At 39.1% G+C, this 24,844-nt stretch overlaps 2 protein-coding genes across 4 annotated transcripts in view; one reads left to right on the top strand and one right to left on the bottom strand.

Annotated features, from left to right (window-relative positions):
• LOC124638058 (proteoglycan 4-like) overlaps positions 1–13,451 on the top strand; it is a 19,411-nt gene extending 5,960 nt beyond the window's left edge. Inside the window, exons 2-4 of the mRNA XM_047174865.1 lie at positions 9,143–9,237; positions 9,340–10,081; positions 10,157–13,451. Coding sequence (XP_047030821.1) covers positions 9,143–9,237; positions 9,340–10,081; positions 10,157–12,756 — 3,437 coding nt within the window. The 3' untranslated portion in view covers positions 12,757–13,451. The remainder of the gene's footprint in view (positions 1–9,142; positions 9,238–9,339; positions 10,082–10,156) is intronic.
• LOC124638056 (activating signal cointegrator 1) lies at positions 13,440–24,844 on the bottom strand. 3 transcript variants are annotated; one of them, XM_047174861.1, is made up of 13 exons: positions 24,784–24,844; positions 24,236–24,368; positions 23,967–24,091; positions 23,554–23,739; positions 18,700–18,818; positions 18,178–18,326; positions 17,618–17,781; positions 17,045–17,214; positions 15,402–15,568; positions 14,674–14,795; positions 14,269–14,365; positions 13,851–13,948; positions 13,440–13,588 (listed from the first exon to the last, which is right to left on the bottom strand). In XM_047174861.1, the coding sequence occupies exons 2-13, from the start codon at positions 24,301–24,303 to the stop codon at positions 13,506–13,508; spliced, it is 1,548 nt and encodes a 515-aa protein (XP_047030817.1). In that variant the 5' UTR covers positions 24,304–24,368; positions 24,784–24,844; the 3' UTR covers positions 13,440–13,505. The 3 variants fall into 3 exon arrangements, with proteins under 3 accessions (XP_047030817.1, XP_047030819.1, XP_047030818.1); XM_047174863.1 differs by lacking the exon at positions 24,784–24,844 and adding an exon at positions 24,638–24,654 and having other exon boundaries at positions 24,236–24,560; XM_047174862.1 differs by lacking the exon at positions 24,784–24,844 and having other exon boundaries at positions 24,236–24,755.

Genomic DNA, 24,844 nt, shown 5'->3' with positions numbered 1-24,844 from the left:
AGTTTCCTCATAAACTTTTTCCTGCACCAAAGCATTTCACTTTTCCTTTTCAACTCCCCCATAAAAAGTACGTATTACGAAACGCGGGACCCTTGGTAATCAAAACAAAAGAAAGTGTATCGTACATCCGTAACGGGTGTGCAGTATGCTGGCCGCGTCGTCATGGAAAGTGGTGACGTCAGGACCCCGAAGGTCACGGCCAGAGAATGGTAATGAAATTACAGCTTCTTCAAACCACAGACAACTGAGACACGCGTGAAGTCTGCATTACAATGAGGTGTGATGTTGTTTTTGTTAAATTCTGAATGCATTTTATTCGGGGATAGATTTATGTTTCTTTTTGGTGTTGAAAGTTGTTCTTGAGATTTATTGTTTTTGAATTTTATATTATAAAAAATCTCCTACTTTCTTGACTTTGCAATTTATTTCTATTTAATTTTTTGAGAAGATTAAGTTTTTGCACTCAGACACAATCTTTAATTTTATGCGGGGGCCAGTTCCAAAAAGATATATTTGGTAATACTTATTCATCACGATAATATAATAATATTTTACTAGAAAAGAAAGCAGTGAGCAATAAATAAAACTTCCTGCTTTTCTCAAAGAAATTACACAAATGGACGAAAGCTCTCATAAAAACTTGAAGGCCATTCATAACACTAGATTACTTAGAACTACAATTTCGTCCCTTACACAATGCTGTAAAACTTTTTCATAGAAAAGTCCACAATGGGCGTTCCCACATAGACAAACTCATCAACGTAATACTTTTTCCTAAGGCAATGAAAGTGATTTTTTAAAATCATTGTCGCGATGTGAATCCAATCAATTGTTGACGTCGTGTGAAATTATTACATTATACGGCAATTTGTTGTTCGTTGAACCGTATTCTTGTAATCACCTACTTAAAGCCATTTGAGGTGTCAAAAAGAAATTTAAAAAAGGAAATAAGACTGGCAAAAGTCATTCAATTGAAGGTTTTTTTTTCTAAATGAACTGAAGTTTTAAGTAAGTAGGCAGCCAAACACTGGGTTCAAGCATCTAAAATTGATTTCACCTCATCATCCTCATCCTCCGAGCCTTTTACCCAAACTATGTTGGGGTCGGCTTCCAGTCTAACCGGATTCAGCTGAGTACCAGTGCTTTACAAGAAGCGACTGCCTATCTGACCTCCTCAACCCAGTTACCCGGGCAACCCGATACCCTTTGGTTAGACTGGTGTCAGACTTACTGGCTTCTGACTACCCGTAACGACTGCCAACGATGTTCAATGACAGCCGGGACCTACAGTTTAACGTGCCATCCGAAACACAGTCATCGGTGTCTAAGATATACTTAGAAAGTACATACAAACTTAGAAAAGTTGCATTGGTACTTGCCTGACCTGGAATCGAACCCGCGCCCTCATTCTCGAGAGGTTGGTTCTTTGCCCACTAGGCCACCACGACTTTTTCACCTGAAAAGTTAAAATGAGCAATTTTTATAAAGCACATTTGAAACTGCTAATCTTGAACTTTACCTACATAGAAATGTCTAAATTTTATTGGCTATGCGTGTCAGTGCATACATAATTTACACGTATAATATTTTATAGCTGAATATCATGTCAGTTCACTATTACCAGGGTTTTGTAATGGATTTTAGCAATGTTTACACACACATGTTACCGAATTTATTTTATTGTTGCATTAAGAGTTGGCATAACCTTTCGATACGGTTTCTGAGCCTTGTCCTAAAACTAACGAGTAATGGGGCATTTTCGCCGTATAGCCTTTTTCTGAGCTTAATCAGCGGCGTAGATAAACCGCCAATTACTGCTCAGAAACCAGCTATGAGACATAAGTTCTTTTTCCCTCGGAAGTCCCACTGTGATTAGGATACCTACTTAGTTATAGATAGTTCAACTCAGATTTGCGCGCGGCCCTATGTGTGCGTCGGCTTGTAAATATACAACTTTCATTCGTGTGACAGTGACGTCGTCCGAGCATGACGTGTTCGCATCGCTTTTTGTTATGGGTACAGTCGTTTACGAAAATGTCTAGTTCTTCACGGAGAAAATGTTTTAAGGAGTCAGGTAGCGTTTCAAAAAAATGTAACAACATTCAAAGCTTTTTATTATTACATTTTACAGTTTATCATTATTTTCTCATACGGCTTTTCAAATTGACATTGACAGTATCTAAGAAATAAATGAAGTGAAATATCTAAGATGAATTAAATACTCCTTACATATTTTCTAGCTCGGGGTACGCGGACAATAAATAAATGTGTGGACTAAGAATGTAAAAGACCTATAATTTAGTATAATAATGGAAACAAAATGTGTGGGGAATTTTAAAAAATTATATTGCTTCGCATAATGTCGACCAAAATAAGACGGAAATAATGAAACTCATAAATGAACGTTTAAGTCAAATTGATGAAGGGATGTTGGGTAATACTTGTCGACATGTACAAAAGAAAAAAGAAGAATACTATAGACATTTTGACATGGAGTCAGAATTTATAATTAACATTGGTGAAAGTAGCGAATCCGAAAATTCATCATTTGATTTTTCAAGTAGCGATACAGAATCATTATAAATAAATAAACTAAATTACGTAATAACTGTACTTTAAACAGCCGTATACAACCCCTAAATAACTGTATTTGTACCCGACTGTACCTCTTGTCACGCACACAAAGTCACTGTATATGTACAAGGGTTACCCACACATAGGGCCGCGCGCACGACTGAGTTGAACTTACTATATCGACATGGAACGCTGAAACGGACTATTGCCCTATGTAACATTTTGGTCCTTGGCAGACTCCAAAAGACTGTTGATCGGCAGACACTGCTTGATTTTCTCACAGGAAGGCAAAGGACAAGGAACTTTTTAAAGCTATTAAATATGCAAAAACACTCGACTTTTAGTGAAAACCTAAAAAAATAAAATATCATCATGTTTAATAAGTATCATTTCTCTTGCTTGCGTTCGCTACTAACCGTAAAATATTGAAGCAATCTGCGTAAGTTAATCTATGTTGAGACAACTAGGGCGTGGAACTCTCTAAACGGCCAAGTTCACTGTTTGTTCTCATAAAATAACATCATGAATACCTTCGAGAGCGTTTAAGTACACTTTTTAAATTAACTGCTACGATCGTGCTTGGAATTCTTATGAGAAACAAGAATTTTAACTACATGTGCTAAGTAGTCAAATCATCGACTGCTTTAAATCTGCCTGAATAATATAAAGAGTCTAAAGGATTGACATCAAAGATGGGTAGGCTAGGCATGACTTATTGAATGAATGGACCCTATATTATTGAAGTTATAAAAAAAGAATTCCAGATAAATACTATTTCTTAACCATTTGGACAGTAAAAAGAAAACTGCCGGACCATACCAGATTTATCAACCTTAGCATTTTCTCACCATAAAAAACTCTCAAACAAAAACGTATAAATAACAACTCGTCCAAATAAATAAGGCAATTTGACGCACTGTCCATGGCTTGAGAATGAAAAAAGTGGTGAAAAAGTGGCACAACCGCGCTTTACCGGAAATAATTGATGGTAAACATTGTGACGACTTGCCATAGACAGACGTGACAACAAATCATCACGTTATCTATGGGTCTATATAGGTACCTCTAAAGTTGGAGATTTATACCTTTTTTTTATCGACGTCAAAAATCATCAAATTATCCCTCCCGCTGTGGGTTAGCAGCGGTGAGGGAGTGTCAGACTCTTACTGACTAAAAACCGTCGTGTTCCGTCATAGGCTTTTTATGTACCAGGGCCGCGGTATCTCTTTCGAACAACCCGCAGCTGGAGATTTATACCTATATCAGATTTTCAAATCATGGTCCACCATGAAAGAAGGATGACACGTCTTACCCAGGCGAGAAAAAGAAGAAAAAAAATGGTAAATACCATGTATGTAGGATAGTGATAGTATTTACCAATTTCAAACAGGATGTTTTTTCAGAAGTAGTACTGTCTTGTAGCCCTTATAAGGAACTATTGTGATCCGGTACGTTAATAAATCAATTCAGAATCCAAGAATTAATGTTAATCAATCTACAGCAGATGTATAAATCAATCGTAATGCACAAGTCAATCAATACATACTTATAAAAAAATTGGATCTCTAGGAATGTTACGATGCTGCCTTACCGCCTGACGGCCTGAAATACCTACATAGGTTAATTGGCTTGACCATGGCCTTTTGAAATAGGGTAACTAGATGGTTTACTTTTTGCGATCTTTATGCCTTATATCTTTATTGCAGGTTATTCGTAGTCCTCTCTACGCATCAACTTTACAGCCTATTCCTAGAAATAAATGAAGACATCACTTACTATTTATTTACCAACATAAGAAAAATTGAAACTAAAACGTGCGTACATTTTTTAAACACAAGGTATAGCATTAAATATCTATTAGAAATGCATTATACGTCCGTCCAACACGCAAATAAGTGGTCGCGCGATGTGCGCATAAATCGCAGTAAAGTGCAATTTAATATAATTTCACGAGGCCAATAATCTCTCAAACCGAAACAACGGCATCTAACTTCATTAACATTATTTACATACAGATTTCGTGTACATAGACCGATACGTGACGCATATATCGGGTGCATTAACCCGAATCTTTGAAAGAAAACTACTTTTATTTTCACGTGTGTAAAGTGGATTTTTATCTGTGCCCGCCTAGACGGTGGTTGAATATGCGGTGTGCTCTCTCGAGCGAGATAAAAGCATAAAAATGTGGTTGGTAGTGTTTTCTCGAGTCGAATAGCTGTAGTGAAACGGGCCACGGTCCGTGGAGCATGCACGAATGGTCACATGGAGACCGGCCAACCACTCATTCTTCTGTGAAAAACTTGCTTCACGCAATACTCTTAAGTTATGACAGCTGGATTGAACGTCGAAACAAACGATTATTGCATAATTGGACACACAACTCAGTTAACAAGAGATTGCTTGCAAATGTACATGCATCCCAAATTACCATATCTTTACTTGAGATTAAAATGATTATAAAAATTAAATTGACGCATAACAAGAAAAAGCCAATTAGGTAACATTGTTTTGAATGATATCTACTCATATTCTAATCAGGCATGCAAATATCGTGTCGTAGGTATATCAATCGGCCAAGAAGTTTTCTTTTCGAATACTAGGTTATCTGCTGCAATTGTAGATTCATGATATTATTGGAAATGCCACTGTACCTTATCCGATAACAATTCATCACCAATGTTTCTTATATATTTTAAATTCTTATACATAGTCAGAAGAAGAGCACCCATAGATAAAATTTCCGTTTACCATTCACTACTCACGTACAGATCCATGTCTAAATTAGGCGCTAAATGCTCAATTTTCCGCGGCATTGTAAAATTAGCCCACGCTAAGTTTTTAAAGATATCTCTTGAACGAGATAGCATTTGCTATGCTTTCCGTTTCAAGCCTGAATCCCTCTAGTTATTTCTTTCTATCAACTTTTGAACACAGAATTTTGTAATCTACATAACTTCTCAGTAAGTATATGAAACATAAATTGACCACTGTTTTTCTGGTTCAAAAATATAAATTTAACCTAAGGCTCAGGTATGATCGGGGAGATCGAAAGCAATAAGAAGGGCTTTGAAGATTTCCTGAAAAAACCTAAAGCGAAAGCGTCACAATACAGGAAAAGTACCTACATATTACCTACCTACATTTTTACGTTCAACATGCACATACCTACTTGATGATAGTTACGATGTCTTCCATTGTTCAACTCCTTGAAGTACATGATAGCAACACGGAAGAAGTGGCTGCAGTCAGCTGTCAGCGACTCGGATAATGGAGTCATTATGTCTTACCGCGCCGCAAATTGTCGGGAATTTCTTTTGTTATTCTAGTTAGGGTGACATTTATTCTTGCCTTGTTATAAAGGAATGGTGGGATTTTAGTTGGGACACCAGTTACAAATGGCATAGCATTTCAAAAGTAAGCAGTTATGACATTGGCTTTCCTGTTTCGGAAGGCAACGCGTGTTCCGAGGGGTATCGTGTTGCCCAGGTTAGGTAACTTCTGGGTAAAGGATGTCAGTAGGCAGTAGCCTATAGCCCTATGTAAAATTGGTACTCAGCTATCTCTAGCTAAACTGAGCTGAACCAACATAGTAGGGAAAAAGCTAGATAATGATACTGAAAACTGCGGGCAAATGTCGGGCTGAAGCCTGGCCAAGCCAGTAGTAAACCAAAACTAAAAAGAATCAATATCTAATTGGGCAATGGGAGTTATTTTTCTGTAACGTATAGTTTTCCTGCGCTTGCGGTGGTGTTCATTCATCTAGCTACGAGTTTAACTTGACCATCTGATATCGAGGTTGGGCTGGTGTGTAACTTACAAGTTATAAAAACATCAACCGAAACTCACCCACCTCATAAATCTTTATTAAACAACTAACTAAATTCGTTAGTAAAATGGCACCTTACATAAGTTACAATATAACATCCAGGCGACACTTTACTTTCACTATCTCCATAAACGCGCACTATAACAATAACTCATAATATCGCGTTAGTATTCACGTGTTTATTATGAGGTATGTTTACGAAGCTTGTGTTGCAATAAACTGGGATATCAAAACCATAACTTGAAGTGTTATGGCTGTGATGTAAGAAAAGGCGCAATGAAACTATGAATGGAACGGGAAATTCCACTCGAAACGGATTTAAACAAACTGCATATGACTATGGTAGCTGTAGTATAAGTGTGGTATAAGATACATGCTGTTTCAAGAAAGAGAAGCTACAAGAAAAGAAAATCCCTAAGTACCTGTCTTTAGCGAGTACTTATTGTTTGAAATCTGATAACTAGTTCATTGTTAAAGTCATTAAATAAAATTGATTTCAGTGCACTACTGTATCTCCTAGAATCAATTTGTTGACGGCGACGTAGTGTTGAAAAATCAGCCGTGCCATACAAACAACATGCTTGTTTCAGAACTTTTTCGGCTATTAAGAAATTCTCATGTAGGACTTTTCATCTTTTTGTTCACTTTACATGTTTTTACAGTAGGTATGTACAATAATCTCCAAATTCATAGAGACATAAAAACGTAAAACATATAACTGCTGTCAGCCAGTTAGTAACATGTCATAGTATTAGGGCTATTATTCAACCTACTGATGCAACACCATACACCACAAAGGCTACTTTTCTCCCATTAACCAACGTAACTTGACAGTTAAACCATTTCGAAAATAATTTCCCACCCAAGACAGGTTCTCACCATAAAGTTACGTTAGGCTCCCATTTTGGGCTACCACCATACCATGTTATGCACAGGTGGTCAGTTTTCGAGTTATGATAGAAAACGTTACGTGCTCCCCAGTGGCCGACCAAAGTCACGTACACCCGCGTGCAAAGAAAGTGATACCATACACATACATACAATTACAGTAGCCTTTCTACTAGTTTTCCACGCGCTTATTGAAATTTTAATGCGCACACACATTCTGGACACGTCCTTATGTAACTTTTATTGTTTGAGTAATGGAGATATTTTATTATGAGTCAGCGTAAATTGTAACGTCAAATGTGTGAAGGAAAAAACTTTATGATTATTACGCTCTATAGTTGAAACTTTTGATATTTAGATGCAAAAGTATGATTGGAGACGGATGAGGTTTAAAAGCGACATATATTTGGCCATACTTATCAGCCATAACCATAAGGGAAAACAAAAGACATTGCACAGGCGACAAGTACCAAAAGTTTCATAAGAATCTAGTCAACTAAGAGCAAGAGTTAGAAATAAATAAAGTACGCCGATTGACCCAACAATTTCACATAATTTCGCCATAAAGTAACAAAAACAGTAAATTGCAAGTTAGATTTCCCATGTTAGCCGTACATATAATGTTAGGTTTACTTTCCCACAACTTGTAATAGGAGATACTTCAACTCAATTGACAATGATACGACAGGTTTTTGTGGCCGAAAGTGTAATGCACCTATGGAAGTAGAAAGTATGGCTACTTAATAATAGATATTATTAAATTGAAATTACTGAACAATGAATGAAAATGGATGCCTATTGTAAGGCTAGTGAATTGTATTGTAAGGGTGTGTTCATAAATAAGACATTGTGGTGCTGGAGAGAACAACGGTTTATTTTTGATATTTTTTCCATTGGGAAAAAATATGTTTGGAATTCGCATGCTTACATAAAGACGATATTTTTGTTCGTATCCTTTACTACTGAAGTAATTTGAAAAAATCTTTCACTGTTTGGAAGCCCACTATCCCGAGCATAGGATAGATATATTTAACGGAATTAACGAACATTGTAAAATTAATGAGAATCCTACTTATATTATAAATGTGAAAGTTTGTGAGAATGTATGGATGTATGTTTGTTATTCAATCACGCAAAAACGGCTGGACCGATTTGATTGAAATTTGGTATGTAGACAGGTGATACCCTGGATTAACACATAGGCTACTTTTTATCTCCACACCACGCGGGCGAAGCCGCTGGCGGAAGCTAGTAGATAATACTTGTTATTTAAATGACCTCTTTTTCTGTTTACTCAAAAACAGACAATGTGAAGGCAGCTTTGCAAAATAGTAACATCCAAAAGGTGTATTCCACTGACACACTTCTCAAATAATGAAAAGCTAGGTGTAAGTCACTTTAAGTTCAAAGTAAGTATGATGACTGAGGCAATAAGCGATGACTTGCTACTTACTGTAGAATTATGGTCTTCCATTCAGCAATCGACAATGATTCGTTTGGAGGTCACCAACATGAATGAAAGTCATAATTCTATAGTTATGGTATTGTGGATCTCAGAGAACTTGAAACGGAATATAATCCAAACGATCTATCAAGGTTAAGTATTGTAAATCGCGGTTTATTTGTGTATATCCATCAATCTTATTTTAAGAGAAACCATTGAGGCACCGGTCACCAAATTGAATATGTAAATTTTTATGAGTATCTACTCTACTAAATCTAAACCCTAAACTAACTCGAATTCATTGTTACAAAAGAATGTTAAAAATAATGTCTGTTAGTACATAGGTATATTAATTTCTACGGTAAATAAAGTGATTGAAATCAAACAGCTGAATTAATTTGTTGCAGCTGTGCGGGTGTGGGTACTCGCAGCCACGCTGCAGGCGCTCCTCCTGCCTGCCTGCTGTGGCAACCATCGCCGCTCTATGGCCGGCCAACAACAGGTAATCATACTACTTTACTCGAGGATACTTCAGTATAAACTTCTTGATACACAACTCTCTATAGAAGTCAGCTGTGATTCAATAGAATTGTCTGTTTTCCAGGGTCTAGCATCAAAAGGTGGCTGGCGACCAGTGGTAGGATCAGGTGGTTTACTATACGGGTCTTTCGGCACGGCTCCACTCCACGCTCAACATTACAAAATCCCCGTCCCAGTAATCGACCAATACCAGTATCAATCATCGACACGACCTCTCGCGACGAAAGACGGGAACAAACTGACTTCCATAGCACAGTCGTACCGCCCAACTACCCTTAGGACGGTACCAGCATCAGCAGGGCCAGCCATCAACCAACCAATCAACACATACCACAACCCATTCGCTTTCCAAAACGGTTTTTCAAACTACAAGTATGTCCAGAACTATCCAGTGGAAAGCGTTTTAGTGAGGAACCCTCATAATCCGTACAACTCACGGCCCATTTACTCCAAATACACGAGTAAGTTAAATAAAAACCACGCTCAGAACATGATGCTGCAGCAGCTCACTAACGTACAACCGATACAGTTCGGACAGTACCAGACGAATAAGCCTTTGGACTTGTTTGGGAAACCGATTGAGAGTTACGCGAGGCCCACGGAAACTAAAAAACAGCAGACGAGTGGTACAGAGATCTACAAGCAGGAGTTGTATAAGCTGCAAGACAGTGACACAGCACCCCAGTCAGTCAGTCAACAGCAAGTGAAGACAGCGCAACAGCAAGGCTTGGTCGGCATACCAAACATCGCCAATCCTTATCCACAGTATTCGTTCCAGGATTCTATTTTCCCACCGAGTATATTAGGCAAGTTCATTGTAATATATGTCTATTTTGTCTATGTTAATACTTTGGTCAACTAATACGTGCCTTTCTTCACAGGTTCGTTTGGCACATTCGGAGTCCAATCAGTGAAAGGAAGGGACCCCGTGTACCAGCTTCCGACGACGAAGACTACTTACTTGCCTCCCCAACCAACGAAGCAGACGATATTTAACTCGTTCAGCTACTCCCCCAACTACAAAACAACCGCAACGATATTCGATTCAACAACGCCAAGATTGCCGACAACTCCAAACCAAATTCACTACGCGACCACATACAGTGATTTCAAGATTACGCCCACACCGCAAACGAAGGTATATATTCCACCCAAGATTGATCCAAATGCAGGAGCCAAAGATACGTTCAAACCAAGTCCTCAAGATCCCTTCGCAAAGAACCAGCAGAGTGACTTCAACAAAGTGTCTGTGACAACGTACAACCCGACAGTTCCGACGACCACGTTAGCTGACAGCTACTACGATTACAATTTCCCAGCTCACCAAAACCAGCAGGGTCAAATCAGCCATGAACCGCAGAATGTTAACTTTAGTTACGAGAAAAAGAAGCATAAGATACATGACAGCGTCGCCGCAGGGGGCAACCAGCAACCATCGAAACAGTACGTTAACGCTCCATTGAAATCTCAAGATTCACAAGATGCACAGAATACTCCTCACCGACAAACTTACGAAGTTACTGAAGCTACGGAGTCGGATGTTCACTCCCATTCATCAACTGCACCCTGGACATTGACCTCTCAAGTGTATGACTACAACAACCAGAAAACTACTGAAGAGTCGGCCAAGCAGCAGGACTATCCGGACACGTACCGCAGGCCCGAGCCTACACCCGTGCCAGACCTTCCCGAAGAGTTTGCCATCGTAACCGAGGCAGAGAATGGCCATGACAACTCTTTGAGCTACGACATGAAAGTCGAATCTCAAAGCAGGCGGCCTCTAGGTGACGACTTCGTTGAACCTATCGGCAAGCACAAGCTTAAAGACTACTACTATAAGGTGTCAACTCCTTCATACGATGACTACAGCACGTCAAGACGAACGAAAAAGCCGACTGAAGCGGCCAAGTATACTTCGACACAAGAGACGACTACTCAGTTCAACAATAACAAGGAGAATAACGGGGATATTCAGGTGGAAGCCCTTCCTACGTTGCCACCGAACAAGCACTTCAAGCGGCCGAACGCGCCTGAACGTAAAAGGAATAAGGTGAGGAGGCGCCGTCCGCCGCTAGCTAACATCAATCGCACCAGGGAAGAGACTACCAGCACGTTAAGTACCCGCTCCTCCACATACATCTCCTCTACCGAACCGACACCGACTACCGACTCCGACGAAGTTTACACGATCAGACCTAGAGTGAGGCCTACCAAGTCCCAACCGAACCTGACGACTCCAACCGTCACCACCGACTTGACCACCAGCGCGTTACCGACCGTCACTCCGACCATACCTACTATTGTTAAGAAGAAGCTGGCTCATCGCCGACCAGTCACAACGCCTGCTGACAGACCAGAAACTACTACTGTATTCACTAAGGAAGACTTAAACCAGGAATCCCAGATAATGAAAATAACAAATCGTCCCCATTTCCCGAAACTAAACGGTTATGACTTCAAAAATGATTTCTCACATAAACAAGACGAAAAAGACACACCTACAAGTGACGTCGCTGTAAGCTTGTCAGACACTTTGAAGACCACTGTAGCATCTGAACAAGAATTTTCATTCCACAAAGATGTGAAACCCATTGAAGCTAAACTAGAACCCGTGAAGGCGTGGGAGACTACAACTGAATTTTACAAGGAAGAGGGAACAGATTACACGACTACCCCCCGATTAGACGTCACAACTACAGGTCGCGCTCAACGACCCCGGCTGCGGAACAAGTACAACAGGACGAGATTCAACGTCAAAGACTACAGAAACAGACTAAGTTCCACCACAAGCACCACAGAGAAGCCTGCTGAAAATACACCCAAGATACGATTCCCTCAGAGACGAGTGCCTTACAACGATAACAATGACAGTGAAAACACAACTGAACGCAAGCGCTTCACGCCTAAAGACCCCAGATACAAGAACGGAAATGGTGAGAACAGTGAATCCACAGAGAAAGACATACATGTGAACAAACCTAATAGGCAGAGACAGACTACAGAAGCAGTGGAAGCAACCACGATACGAGTATCAGCTAGGATAAGAAACGGCCAACGTAGACCGAGACCAACCACTGAAGAACCGGAGACCACTACACCAACCGCAGTCCACAGCAAAAGACCACTCAGAAAGAAGATCAAGGACTCAGAAATAGGCGAATCTGTACAAGACATTTCAGTCACAGAAACTACAGTTTACGACAGAAACGAAATTACATCAGAAAGGACACGATCTGAGAGTGCTATCATGAAAATCGCCGATAAAAAGCATCAAGACCACTTAGAACATTTGTTTGAACATTCGAAGAGAGTTTCAGATCTAACTTTAGCAGCTAGCAAGGATTACAATAAGCCAGGGATGTTCAAAACTATTTCGTCGAGCAGTAGGCGAATACCGAATTACTTTACGATAGCGACGGACGACCCTATTTTACCTATCGAAGCGTTTTTTCCGCAGTTGAACCAAAAGAAGGAATCGTAACGTTCCTAAGTTAATGTTTACAAACCAAATCCTCTTCACTGCCAAAGCTTTTCTATAGGTATCTTGCAACTTGCACGAGTAATAACATTTTAGTACACAATGGTAGACTGTAAGAATTTTTTTGACATCATTTCTCAGTGAGAATTCGGTAACAACTTTTGAGTGGATTTATTTTTTGTATAAATTCATACTTTTATTGCAATTAGCTGTTAATATTGAAAACTTTCCGAGCCTTTTTGAAACGCATTTAGAGTTTTAGCTAGAATTTGATATTTATAGATTTTAAATGTCCAGATATTGTACCTTAATCAATAGATCAATTTTTACAGTTATTTTTTTGCAAGAACTGATACTATATAAGACTATTTATTTATATAATTTCTGCAATTAGTATTGGTCGTCTATAGTGCTCATTTAGTAAATAAGTGTTACAATAAGTGATATGTTTGTTTATACATAATATGAACTGTAATGTAGTATTATGTGTCTGTATGTCTGTTTTACGTTTATATTCGAAATTGTTAAGCATTTATTGTAAAATTAATTATCTAAATGCAATTTGTTAGTAGGTATATTTGAACATGGAAGTAAATATGTGTAACAGTGTGATGAATGAACGTTAATATTAAAAGGATGAAATATTTATACTTTTAGTTATGAATTGTGTAAATAAAAGAACTTTCTTTACAAATAAAGTGTGTTTTATTGTATGCATATTACATAAATAAATATTAAATAGCTATAGGGACCTATAAAGCAGCATTGGCATGTATTTTGGACATCTTCTGTATACATTTAACTGCCGCCTGGTGGATTGTCTTATCCAACGCATCTGAAACCAAATAATGTATCGATATTAATGCCCCAACATACTAAAAACGAATTTACTACAAACTTCCCTTAAAAGGCGTTTATATCTATAAAGAACAAAAAATAAGTTCGTAGAAAGGGCCTTTTAACACTTACCTGCCTGACCTAATAACCTAACAATATATTTTTTAACAACAAATAAACATACGTCTGATCGTGAAATAGTAACTGCAACTGACTTAAATACATACAATTCATACAAGAATAGAAAATAAATAAGTTACATATTTTATGGGCTCCTTTGACCGGGAACCGCAGCCTCAGACTGACAGGATTGGAACATATGAACACATAAGGACTGTCACTCTCACCGCCCGGGTACCTGCGAATATAATAAAATAATTACTTAAAATCGGGATCTATTACTCGGGAAAAATTTATTGGGGTCCTGGCTGATTCTAGAACAAAAGACTAAACAATTTTTAATAGTGAATAGGGCCCACAAAGTTTTTCATAAAAAAAATGTTTTTCTGTCAAGCGATATTGCCCAATGATAATAAGATTTATTGCTCTAATATTGGGAACTGCTGCACAGTTTTGAAAGTTCTTTCGACGATCCTTGATTCTGAAGGCTAGTTTTTATCCAGGTGCGTGGAGAAGTTCTCACAATATCTGGTTAAATCCACAGCACTTAGAACTTACTTTTTCTGATACTCTTCCTGCGGTAGGACATCGTCCACGTTGACACAACCGAGAAGGCACCCAGTTGGATAGAACGATGGAAACTTTACTTCAGTCTCTGAAACAAATGTCACTACATTTTCATTAAAAAAAAAAACTTTGTACATAAAATATGTACAAGGGACGATGAGAATGTAATTCTATATTTTTGTATATTCTAGTACTTGCCCCCGCGGTTTCACTCGTGTGTCAAAGGTACAACTTCCAGTACATGGAATAAAAATCAGGTGTTTAAATAGGCAGGACTTCAAATAGTCATCCATATAAAACACTCGGCTGCTTACGGTTAGACTGGAAGGCACCTCGATTACGAAAAGGCTAAGCAGATGATGGGATCTGTTCACCTATCACTAATATTCAAATTACCTGGATATAACACTCGGTACTGGTTTTCAATGGCCCTCACAATTTCCTGATCAGGCGGCTTCACAGTTGACGCGATCCAAAGCCGGCCGCGATGACTCGAGTACCATGTACGACCTTCATGACTGAAAGTTATAGAAAATATCATCAATGCTCTAAATGCGATAAGTGTGCAAGTACTTAATGGATTGTGTTTTAGAAGAATTTTCTTTTATTTTTTATTTATTTACACTACTATTGTTCTTGCGTAGTCTTAACGTAGTTCATGCGTAGTTATCGCGTAGTCAAACCGTTGTTAACCGTAGCCCTAACGTAACTACTGTGTAGCCATAGCATAGCTCTTTCGTAGCCATGGTGTAGCCACTACGTAGACTCAGCGTAGCTCTAACGTGACCACTGCGTAGCCAAACGCGCGGCTCTCTCATAGTCATAGCGTAGGCCTAACGTAGCCCCAGCGTAGCACTGGCGTAGTCCTTGCGTAGCTCTAGCGTAGCACTCGCGTAGCGCCGACGTAGTCCTTGTGTAGCCCTGGCGTTGTAGTCCCGTAGCGCCGGCGTAGTCCTCGTGAAGCCCCGACGTAGCACTCGCTTAACGCCAGCGCAGTCCTTGTGTAGCCCCAGTGTAGTCTTACATAGCTAACATAACCTTGACTTTCCGCTGATGGTTTTAGGGAGACAGTAGGAGGTGGCAAAATCCTGTGAAAATATCCTAACTACTACTGTGCTACTCACAGCTTGATTCCCTCGACGAGCAGCGAGGCCCAGGGCTGGTGCATGGAGAGGCAGCGGGCGGTGTCGCTCATCTCCTGCAGCGCCGCGTCCTGCACGCGCGGCGTGTACTGCCCCGGGTGACCGGCAGTGGCCGCGGCAAAGCTTTGGGTTTCTACTGATGGGTCAAACTGAGGAGGAGATGATATAATTTTTATGTAATTCTATATAGTTGATATAGTAGTTCAACATAGGTATAATTGTTAAAGTCATTTTTAAACAATAAATACTTCAGTTAGGGCATACTGATCAGCAAGAGTAGCTACAACCTCGGCTGTATGTTAATCAAATGTGTACCTACTCTTAAAGAAGACTTCCTGTTTGTTCTCTTTAAACCTACAGAGTATCACAGGTGTCTTGGTCTAGTAGTCTCATAGCACGACTGCTGTCTATGTCTATGTTATGTCGGTCTATATTTTAAACCAGCGGTTCCCCTGAGGTTCCGTGACAGGCCCTCAGGGGTTCCGTGGAAAATTCAAGATTCCATATAATAATTGTTCTAATAATGATTCCAAACAATATTCCATATGGTAAATCCTTTATCTTTTGATAATATTAAATCATTATTCATTTTCAATTAAATTGTTTTAAATATTGCATTCCAAAATTCCATTTAGACACGGAGTGTAAGTCTCGTACTTTCGCGACAAGTGGCGGGGGAAGGCCACAGCAGCAGATAATTTAATTCCGTTTTTTACAAATTTTAGATTAACTTAATACCTCCAGGTCTTCGGCAATCGGCAAAAGTAGGTAGCGAGTGGGCCCAAAAATCACCGCATTTTTTGGGCTTATTTCATCGCCAGGATTATACGTTTTCATACATTTGATAGGACGTGAAATGACACGGCATACGAGTATTTCCAAGGGGCTATTTTTACCATGAATCAAAGTGTGACATTTTTTACAATTTTTGCACCTCCGCGCATCCGAAAATTTCGCGCTCGCTTCGCTCGCGACTCTATATTACATGTGATGCTTTTATGTTCGTTTAATTGCTCAAGCATCCAATACCGAAAAAATTTCGCGCTCTTCCGTCGAGGTTTCCTTTGATGTTTATTTTTTATTCCTCTGGTTCAGAAAAAGCAATAGCGCTTTCTTCGCTAGCTGCTTATTCATTTGCATTTGCTTTTTTGTGTGGATATTGTACTTTTTGAGACCTTATTAATTTACAGTGGTTTTGTTTATTTTGTGTAGGTACATACTTAAACTAAAAAAAATTCGCGCTCGCTTCGCTCGCGATACCGGCTACCACTGAATGTCTTTCAATGCTAGCGGGTGCTTGGAACTTCTTCTTTTAGTTAAAAAAAATCGCGCTCGCTCGCCTCGCACCTGTACAAACCCAATCTATTTCTTTTTGCGTTTACTTTGTCAGTCTTCAAACTAAAAACTATTCACATAATACACAAAGTCAAGGGCGGCTACCACGCGCCACGAGCCATACCTAAGTGTATTAACGTCTTTAGTTTACTTCTTACTTAAGCTAAGGTTCCGCCGAAAAATGGTGAAACGAAAAGGGTTCCGAAGAAAAAAGAATTCGGAAACCGCTGTTTTAAACTATCACTGTTCCTTCCTGCTCCTGTGATCTGCTCGTCATCAGTAAGTGTTACCTGCAGCAGTGGCGCGTTGACTCCTGGCGCCACATCCCTGTCACTGGGCACTCCTATGAACAAGTCGTGTTGCTGCTGCCGTCCACTGTCGGTGCCGGAGCTGGTCATCTGTCTGATCTGCTCCTCATCAGGCTCATAGTCTATTGTATTGTCTTCTACTATTTGGCGACCTGCAAACATAAGTTTAAGTGTTAACTCTGATATTAGGTATTTATTTAGGTCTCAGTTGCAAAAATCTTTAGACATTTGGGGGATTTTTGGGAAAGGAACAACTCCCTAGAATCCCTAGGCATGGGTTGAATGTTTGATGTAGCCCTATACCATTTATGTCAAGAGACATGTTATAATCGGACCAGAATCGAGATTGTTTGGTTATGAGATGTGTGTGACTTAACTTATATTTCTCGATGTCAGAATCGGTTGTGTATAAATAAATAAGATATAGGTATGCATAGTAAATACGTTGAACCTAATGACTCTGATATCCCTAACGTAATGATCCCGAATGAAATAACGTAATGATGATTTTCATAGAAAAGTTCTCTGGAACTACACATAAAATATAAAACTCACCAGCAAAATCGAAAGTCATCTTCTTATTAAGCCTGGAGCCATGTTTCTTCTCATGCAGCGACTGCTGGTACTTCTCTAGCTTGCCCTTCTCGGCAGAGTTGAGCCACACGCTGTTGGCGCTGAAGTAGTCGCTGTCGTCGTCCGTCACGCGCGTGCGACGCTCGCTAGGGGGAAGGGAAAATGGTACTTATTGTGAGGGGATAGAGTTGATCGTTACTCATAAGTGATTTGATATTGAAAAGTTCATTTTACTTTCATTTTAAATCTTCAATGTCTCAATGAAAATGAAAACTGCAATTGTTGAAAAAGCATACAAAAAATAAAACAAGTCTCTAATTTTAGTCTGTATGTGGTACTATGACAGTGTTACTGAAAATAAAGTCGATACAATTGACATTGTATATTGAGAATGAAACCAAAGTCCCTTCAGATATGTGGCAGTGTAAAGTTTAAAAATCCTGTGAAAATCTATAAAGATGGAGAGTTACTTTAATCCATGATTATTAATAAGACTGTCGAAATCCCAGGTAAGGTTGAAATTTAAACCCATTTGCTCATACCTGGTACGATCATACTCCAGCAGTCTATTCCTATGTGAGACGGCAGCCTCCCATCCTTTAGGTCGGCTGCGTTCCATCAACATCTCCATCAGTTTAGCAGCACCTTTAGTCTTTGTGTTTAACTCTTTCTGCTCTTCTGGGGTGCACACCTGAAATGCGAGGTCATGAATTAAGTGAGTTATTTTGGAAGAGGCAATTAGGTGAAGAGGACTATTACAAGGGACCCTTTTTTTTCTAAAATAGAGGCTTGTAAGGGTTACTTCTTTGTACTCAACCGATAAAATATGGCTTGTTAGCAGCAGTCAAATCTTATTTAACAGCGTTCTCAGTCAAACGGACTTGATCGCCCACTAGTACATGCTTGTATTGAACATTTGCTCATACCAGTAAATTCCTAAAACTTTCGCGACTGTTTCTCGCGCTCTTGTATAAACGCCAAAAAGCGTGGAAAAACCAAGCGTGTAATCCGATGATTTCAAACCAGTATTAAGTTTTTATATTAAATGGTAGTTGAGTGATTACCAGATTCCCACAGAACAGGCATGGTCCAGAGCCCTCCTGCTTGCAGACGACGCGGCCGCATTGAATGCAGTTGTTCACTAGCTCGTGTTTAGACGCCTGGCAGTCACAGTGATGGCGCCCTGCAAATTCATATTTTATAAATTTTAATTTTTTTTTTTTTTTTTTTTTTTTTTTTTTTTGTCTACTCTGCGTCCTGGCAATCTGTTTTAGAACAATAAGCCATTCGTTTGACTGAGCTGTGTCAGAGCAAAATGTCGTAAACGAGGTTCACAGTTACTTAGTATTCCAGTACTATGAACTCTCTCTGTGTCAGTTGAATCTCTTGCTTAGGTTAGAGATGTCATGTCTTTTAAGTCTATAATGTTGTTGTCCACCTTCCCCGCTAAGTTTTTTAGCTAGCTCGTTAACGTGATCAGCCAGCCTGTGCTGGTATTTTACGCTGCTCATGGCTATTTCTTGTCTGACAGTATTAACACCCAGGTCGAGGTACATGTATCTGTTGCTGATGCATTTTGGGATTCCATACATGGTACGTAGTGCTTTCGTTTGGAACCTTTCTAGTATGTCGATGTTACTATTGCTGGCGGTTCCCCAAAGTTGTATGCCGTAGGTCCAAACAGGTTTTATGATTGCTTTGTATACCATCATTTTGCTGCTGTCATTTAATTGAGAGTTTCTCCCAATCATCCAGTTTAGACTACGGAGTTTTTCATCTAGTTGTAATCGCTTTGCCCAGATGTGCTTTTGCCAAGTGAGTCTCCTGTCTAGATGTATTCCTAGATATTTTGCGTTTTCTGCCTGTGGGATCTCTTTATTGTTTAATTTAACAGGAGGACAAGTTTCTTTATTCAAAGTAAATGTGACGTGTACGGACTTGGTCTCATTTGCCTTAATTTTCCACTGCTTCAGCCACTTCTCAAGTTCGTCGAGGTGATTTTGAGTGGCCTGGGAGGCAATCGCCGGATCTCTATGAGATGACATTAGTGCAGTATCGTCAGCGTATGTGGCAATCATAGTGTGGTCGTCGGTTGGGATGTCTGCGGTGAATATGAGGTAGAGAATAGGGCCCAGTATACTTCCTTGTGGGACTCCTGATTTTATTTCGTACAGGCCGGACAGTTCATTGTTTTGTTTCACTTGAAAGCACCTTTTATCCAGATACGATTGTAAGATGTGGAAGAAGCAATGGGGGAGAGCCTGTTTTAGTTTGTACAGGAGACCTGCATGCCAGACTTTGTCAAATGCTTGACTAATATCTAGAAACACAGCCGAACAGTATAGTTTTTTTTCTAAACTTCCACTTATATTGTTTACAAGGCGGTGAACTTGCTCGACTGTTCCATGTTTTTCACGGAATCCAAATTGATGGTTAGGCAGCGCTGAGTCAAGGTGGCCTTTGATTCTGTTCAGCAAGATCCTCTCAAACAGCTTTCCAATAACAGGCAACAGGCTAATAGGCCTGTATGAGGCAGTCAGTTGTGGGGGTTTGCCCGGTTTTGGTACCATTACTACCTGAGCGACCTTCCACTGGCCAGGGAAGATTTGCAGTCTTAGGCAGGCATTAAACATGTTAACCAGTTTCATGATACCTTTGAAAGGTAGATGTTTTAGCAAAGTTGCATCAATGTTATCATACCCAGGTGCTTTGCCATCTTGTAGGTTTTTAATTTCCCTTATGACTTCTTTAGGGCCAGTGCTTTTCAGAGGTAAACACAATTGGGTTGGTGATTCTAGGAATTCTTTGATTTTAGGATTTTCTTGGTGTTCTGTGTTGACCAAAGGCTGGAAGACTGTGCTTAGGTGTTCCGCGAAAGTGATTGCCTTTTCTAGGTCCGATCTAGCCCAACCTCCCTTGTTGTTGTTCACTGGTGGCGTGTGAATTTTGGGTCGCTTTAGGTTTTTTGTGACCTTCCAGAGTGAGTAGTTAGTGTCCAGTTTTGGACTAAGGTTTGATAAAAAATTTTGCATGTTGTCATTTTCAAAAGTATCTATGAGGTTTTTTAGTTCTGCCGAGTATTTATTGAATTGTGTTTTGTCACTTGGGTAGCCGGTAGAATGCCATATCTTCCGAAGCCTTCGTCGTTCTTTTACTTTGTCTTTGATGTACTGTGGGTAACTATTATATTGAAATGGTATACCTTTGCCTTTCCTTTTAGGGGTCGCAACTGTAGCAGCTTTGTGAATAGTAATATTAAGATGTTCTATTTCCTTCTCAATACATTCTCCTGTGGTTATTTTAGTTATTAATTTTAAGTCGCTGTTTATTATTTCTCTGTAGACATCCCAGTCAGTTGTCTTACGGTTATATATTTTGAATGGTGGTTCTATTAGAAAGACATTGGTGCTTATGTTAAGGACGATAGGAGTGTGATCTGAGGTTAAGTCCGTAAGGTGTTCGATTTTCGTGTAATTGGGACTCAGGTTTTTTGCAATAAAGAAGTCAAGCACATCAGGGATTTTATTTCTATCCGTAGGCCAGTGTGTGGGTTCAGTACCTGAAAAGCATTCCAACTTCATATCTTCGGTGGCTTTATGTAGTTGTCTTCCTCTAGTGTTAATCAATCTAGAGCCCCATTTTATGTGTTTAGAGTTCCAGTCACCTCCACACACAAATCTTGAACTCAATGTCGAAAAATAATTTTTGAAATCCTCAGCTTTTATAGTGTGTTTAGGGGGACAATATACAGCGGAAAATACAGTATCGAATTTTTTTCCCAGGAGCTTAACTGATGTTGCTTGAATTTTTTCTGTACTGTAATCTTCTATTGAGTAGTGTTTTAAGTTATTCTTAATGATAACTGCCGTCCCACCATGGGAGTTACCAGAAGGGTGGTTTGTTGTGTATATTCTGTAGTTTTTGATGCTGATGTGAGTCATGCGCGTGAATCTAGTTTCCGATATTAAAGCTACATCAATCATTTCTGTATGAAGGAAGGTTTCTAGTTCTTGACGTCTATCCGTCAAGCCATTGGCGTTCCAAGTTAGCACTCGGAGGTGATGAATCATTTTACTAGCAGGCTGTTCACTAGCTGGATCATACGCTCCATCATTTTGTCCATCATTTTTTCAACCATTGTCATCATATTTTTCTGGAGTTTATCTAACATCAAGTGCATAAGCTCTGCTGTGTTGTTTAGCTCAGTTTTCCTGTCATGCTGAATGTTATGGTTTTGTTCCAGTGTTTTTGTAGCAGTAATCTGTGCGTATGTTTTGGGCATGTTGGTCTGATTTGGTTCTGTGCGATCCTCTCGGTTACTGCCCTTGGCAGTAGTTTTGATGGCAAGTTGACTTGCTTTAGGTTTGGACTTTGTAATCCTTTCCCTGTACTGTTTATATGTTTGGCAGCCCTTATAGCTTGCAGGGTGTTTCTCATTACAGTTTGCACAGGTGGCATCGGTATGAGGTTGTTTGGTACAGGTATTTGTCGGGTGATCACTACCACATTTCACGCATCTGTATGGCCTATTGCACTGGTTCTTAGAGTGTCCAAATCTTTGACATCTTTTACATTGAAGGATCTCTTGTTTTTTATGCGGAGCTTCAAACGTAATCTTCATGTTGTTTATATATTTGACGTTAAATATGTTCTTATTGTTTTGATTTGGTTCCAGGTCTACGAAAAATATGGGGAGTGGCTCTTTTGTAGCTCGATGGCGTACATTCACTACCTGCCTCACTTCGTATCCGATCTCTTTTAATTCCTGAGCTATTTGTGCGGTTTGCTCTGACGCGTGTAGTCCGCGTAGAACCACTCGGTATGCTCTTTCACTTTTAAGTTGGTATGTATAGTGGGAGATGTTGTTGGATATGAAATTCTCTCTGATCATTTTATAAGTTTGAATGTCTTTAGGCATGATTTTTACAACATGTCCAGACCTTAGCGCAGTCATGAGGTACATTTCACTAGTTGTGACTTTGGAGAGTGCTTCCTTTAAAGAGCCGACGTTGAGGACACCAGTGGCAAATATTGGTTCAGGCTTCGGAATGTACTCTTTTTCCATCCGTTCTGCTTCCTTTGTAGTGTCCTCATTGAGGATTTCAAAGGTGTTACTTGTTGGGATCGCAAAATTTGTAGTGTTCTTCAGCTTTTTTTGTGTGTCATTAAGTATTGGGCTTGTTTGCTTTCTCTTGTTGCTTCTGTTCGGTATTCTGTCGTTTTGCCATACTTCTTTTTGAGTGTCATCTGGATTAGAGAGCGCAGTTTCATTTTCCACAGATTGTTGGGGTTTAAGAGATTTTTGTGGACTTTCCATGGGTTGTTTTGGCTTTTCAATCGGTTTTTGTATCTCTTTTGGCAGAGCTCCCAATGAGTTGCTTCTCACCCTCTCAAACATGCTCGGGTGAAATATCTGCTGTACAATGTTTGTTGTATTTTTAGGATTATTAGTTTTATTATTATCGGTATATTCCATAGTGTTCCCACGAGTAGGGTCGATCTAGTAGGTCACAAGAGGGGTGACGCCATAAATTTTAATAAAGACAATGTATGAACTTTGCCTTTCAACACAGCATAAATAATTGTTGATTTTAGGAACACATACAGATTCTTCCATTACAGGAATATAGAAGCCTCAAATTATAACTGAGTATTTTGTAACCCACCATCTGGGTTCTGAAAATCAAAGTACGACTTTGACACTGAAAGAACTTAAAAAACAAAAAAGTGAATGTGTCAGAAATCAATAAAACTTTAAAACGCTTATTCGTACAAAAATAAATGTGTTCAAGTTTGAAACACACAAACAATACTTAATTTTCACCTCTAACCTCAGCTATTCCTTATTCAAACTGTAATCAGACTCCACAATACTTTGGCAAACTCACATAAAAACAAATGAAGGTTGATCAACCTACCTTTTATGATGACAACCTGAGCGTTCTTCCCCTCTTGGGAGTACAAATTCACGAACTTAGTCTTCTTCTTAGACTTGGACTCAGCTTCCACTGGCTCCGGCTGTGGTGCCGGTGGCTCATTGCTGATGAAGTCAGTCTGTTGCTTGTTCTTTGAAATTTTCTTTTTCTGCTGTTTGGGGAGTGAGGCTGGAATTGTCAGACAAAAAATATTAGGTTTATAGAGATTGTAGAGATATTTGAAATGTTTATTAAATTGTTTATTTATATTGATGTTAAAGAGTAAGATGGTGGGTAGCTTTTCAATTTGGATTGCGATAATATTGCACAATAATAGTAATTAGTTCAGATGACATAAAAACTTTTTGGTACCAAAAATATGTAGAGGATTAAAAGAATATTTTTTGTTTCTGTACCTCGGCTCGGGAACTTTTTCTTGCACAAATCCAAGAAGAAACCTTTATGTTGAGGGTTATCGAAGTCCAACAAAGTTTTCATGTATTCATTTAAATCCTTCTCACTTTCTATGGATAAAATGTATCTAAAATTGAAGGCGATGGTTAATTTAAGTATGCCTGCGTTAGTTTGCCGGAATACATAAACATAAGGAAGGATTTCAAAAGTTAAAAGTTGATCACGGTAGAAGGTGAAGATGTTGTTTCTAAGATTCTGTATTTGAACTTACTTTATCATATCATCTGGTATCTGAAAATCTAGAATTTTGGATAATCCTTCACTGACCCACTGATCCATTGTTATTATAGTGAAATGCACGTACTTTTTATGTAAATAATTTAATAAATACGTGGAAAGTTTATGTTCTATTCTATTCTATTCTATTTTTATTTATGGCATGGCAATCCGTGTCGATGTCACTGTCGACGATTCTGCCAATGACAAGTGAAATGAGAAGCAAGTCGTGCTTGTGATTAAAAAAACAAAAAACAAAAGAAATTTAAGATGCTGTTGTAGCCGATCTTGTGTAACTTTAACTTGTTAGTAGGACGACACTGAAACAAACAGAAATACATTTACATATATAAAAATAACAACAAAATGTTAGTAACATATAACATATAAAATATACCACAACCTAACTGTAGCCTAAAATAGGCCACAGTTTATAGTTTAATGTTGTTTCGATGAATAGACATTAACAGCAACTGGAGCAGTTCTGGACAGGAGTGTGATAAGAGGGAACGGAAATTAATAGGGAGAGGAATTTTGATTTATGTTCTAAAGTGCCTGGCAAGGCGACAGCTGTTTTTGACAGTTGTCATCCGACAGCTTCAAT

Source organism: Helicoverpa zea, chromosome 17 (genome assembly GCF_022581195.2).
Source record: "Helicoverpa zea isolate HzStark_Cry1AcR chromosome 17, ilHelZeax1.1, whole genome shotgun sequence".
Classification (NCBI taxonomy): Eukaryota; Metazoa; Arthropoda; class Insecta; order Lepidoptera; family Noctuidae; genus Helicoverpa; species Helicoverpa zea.
Note: the sequence above shows the minus strand (reverse complement) of the source record. Positions and strands in the feature narration are given on the sequence as shown.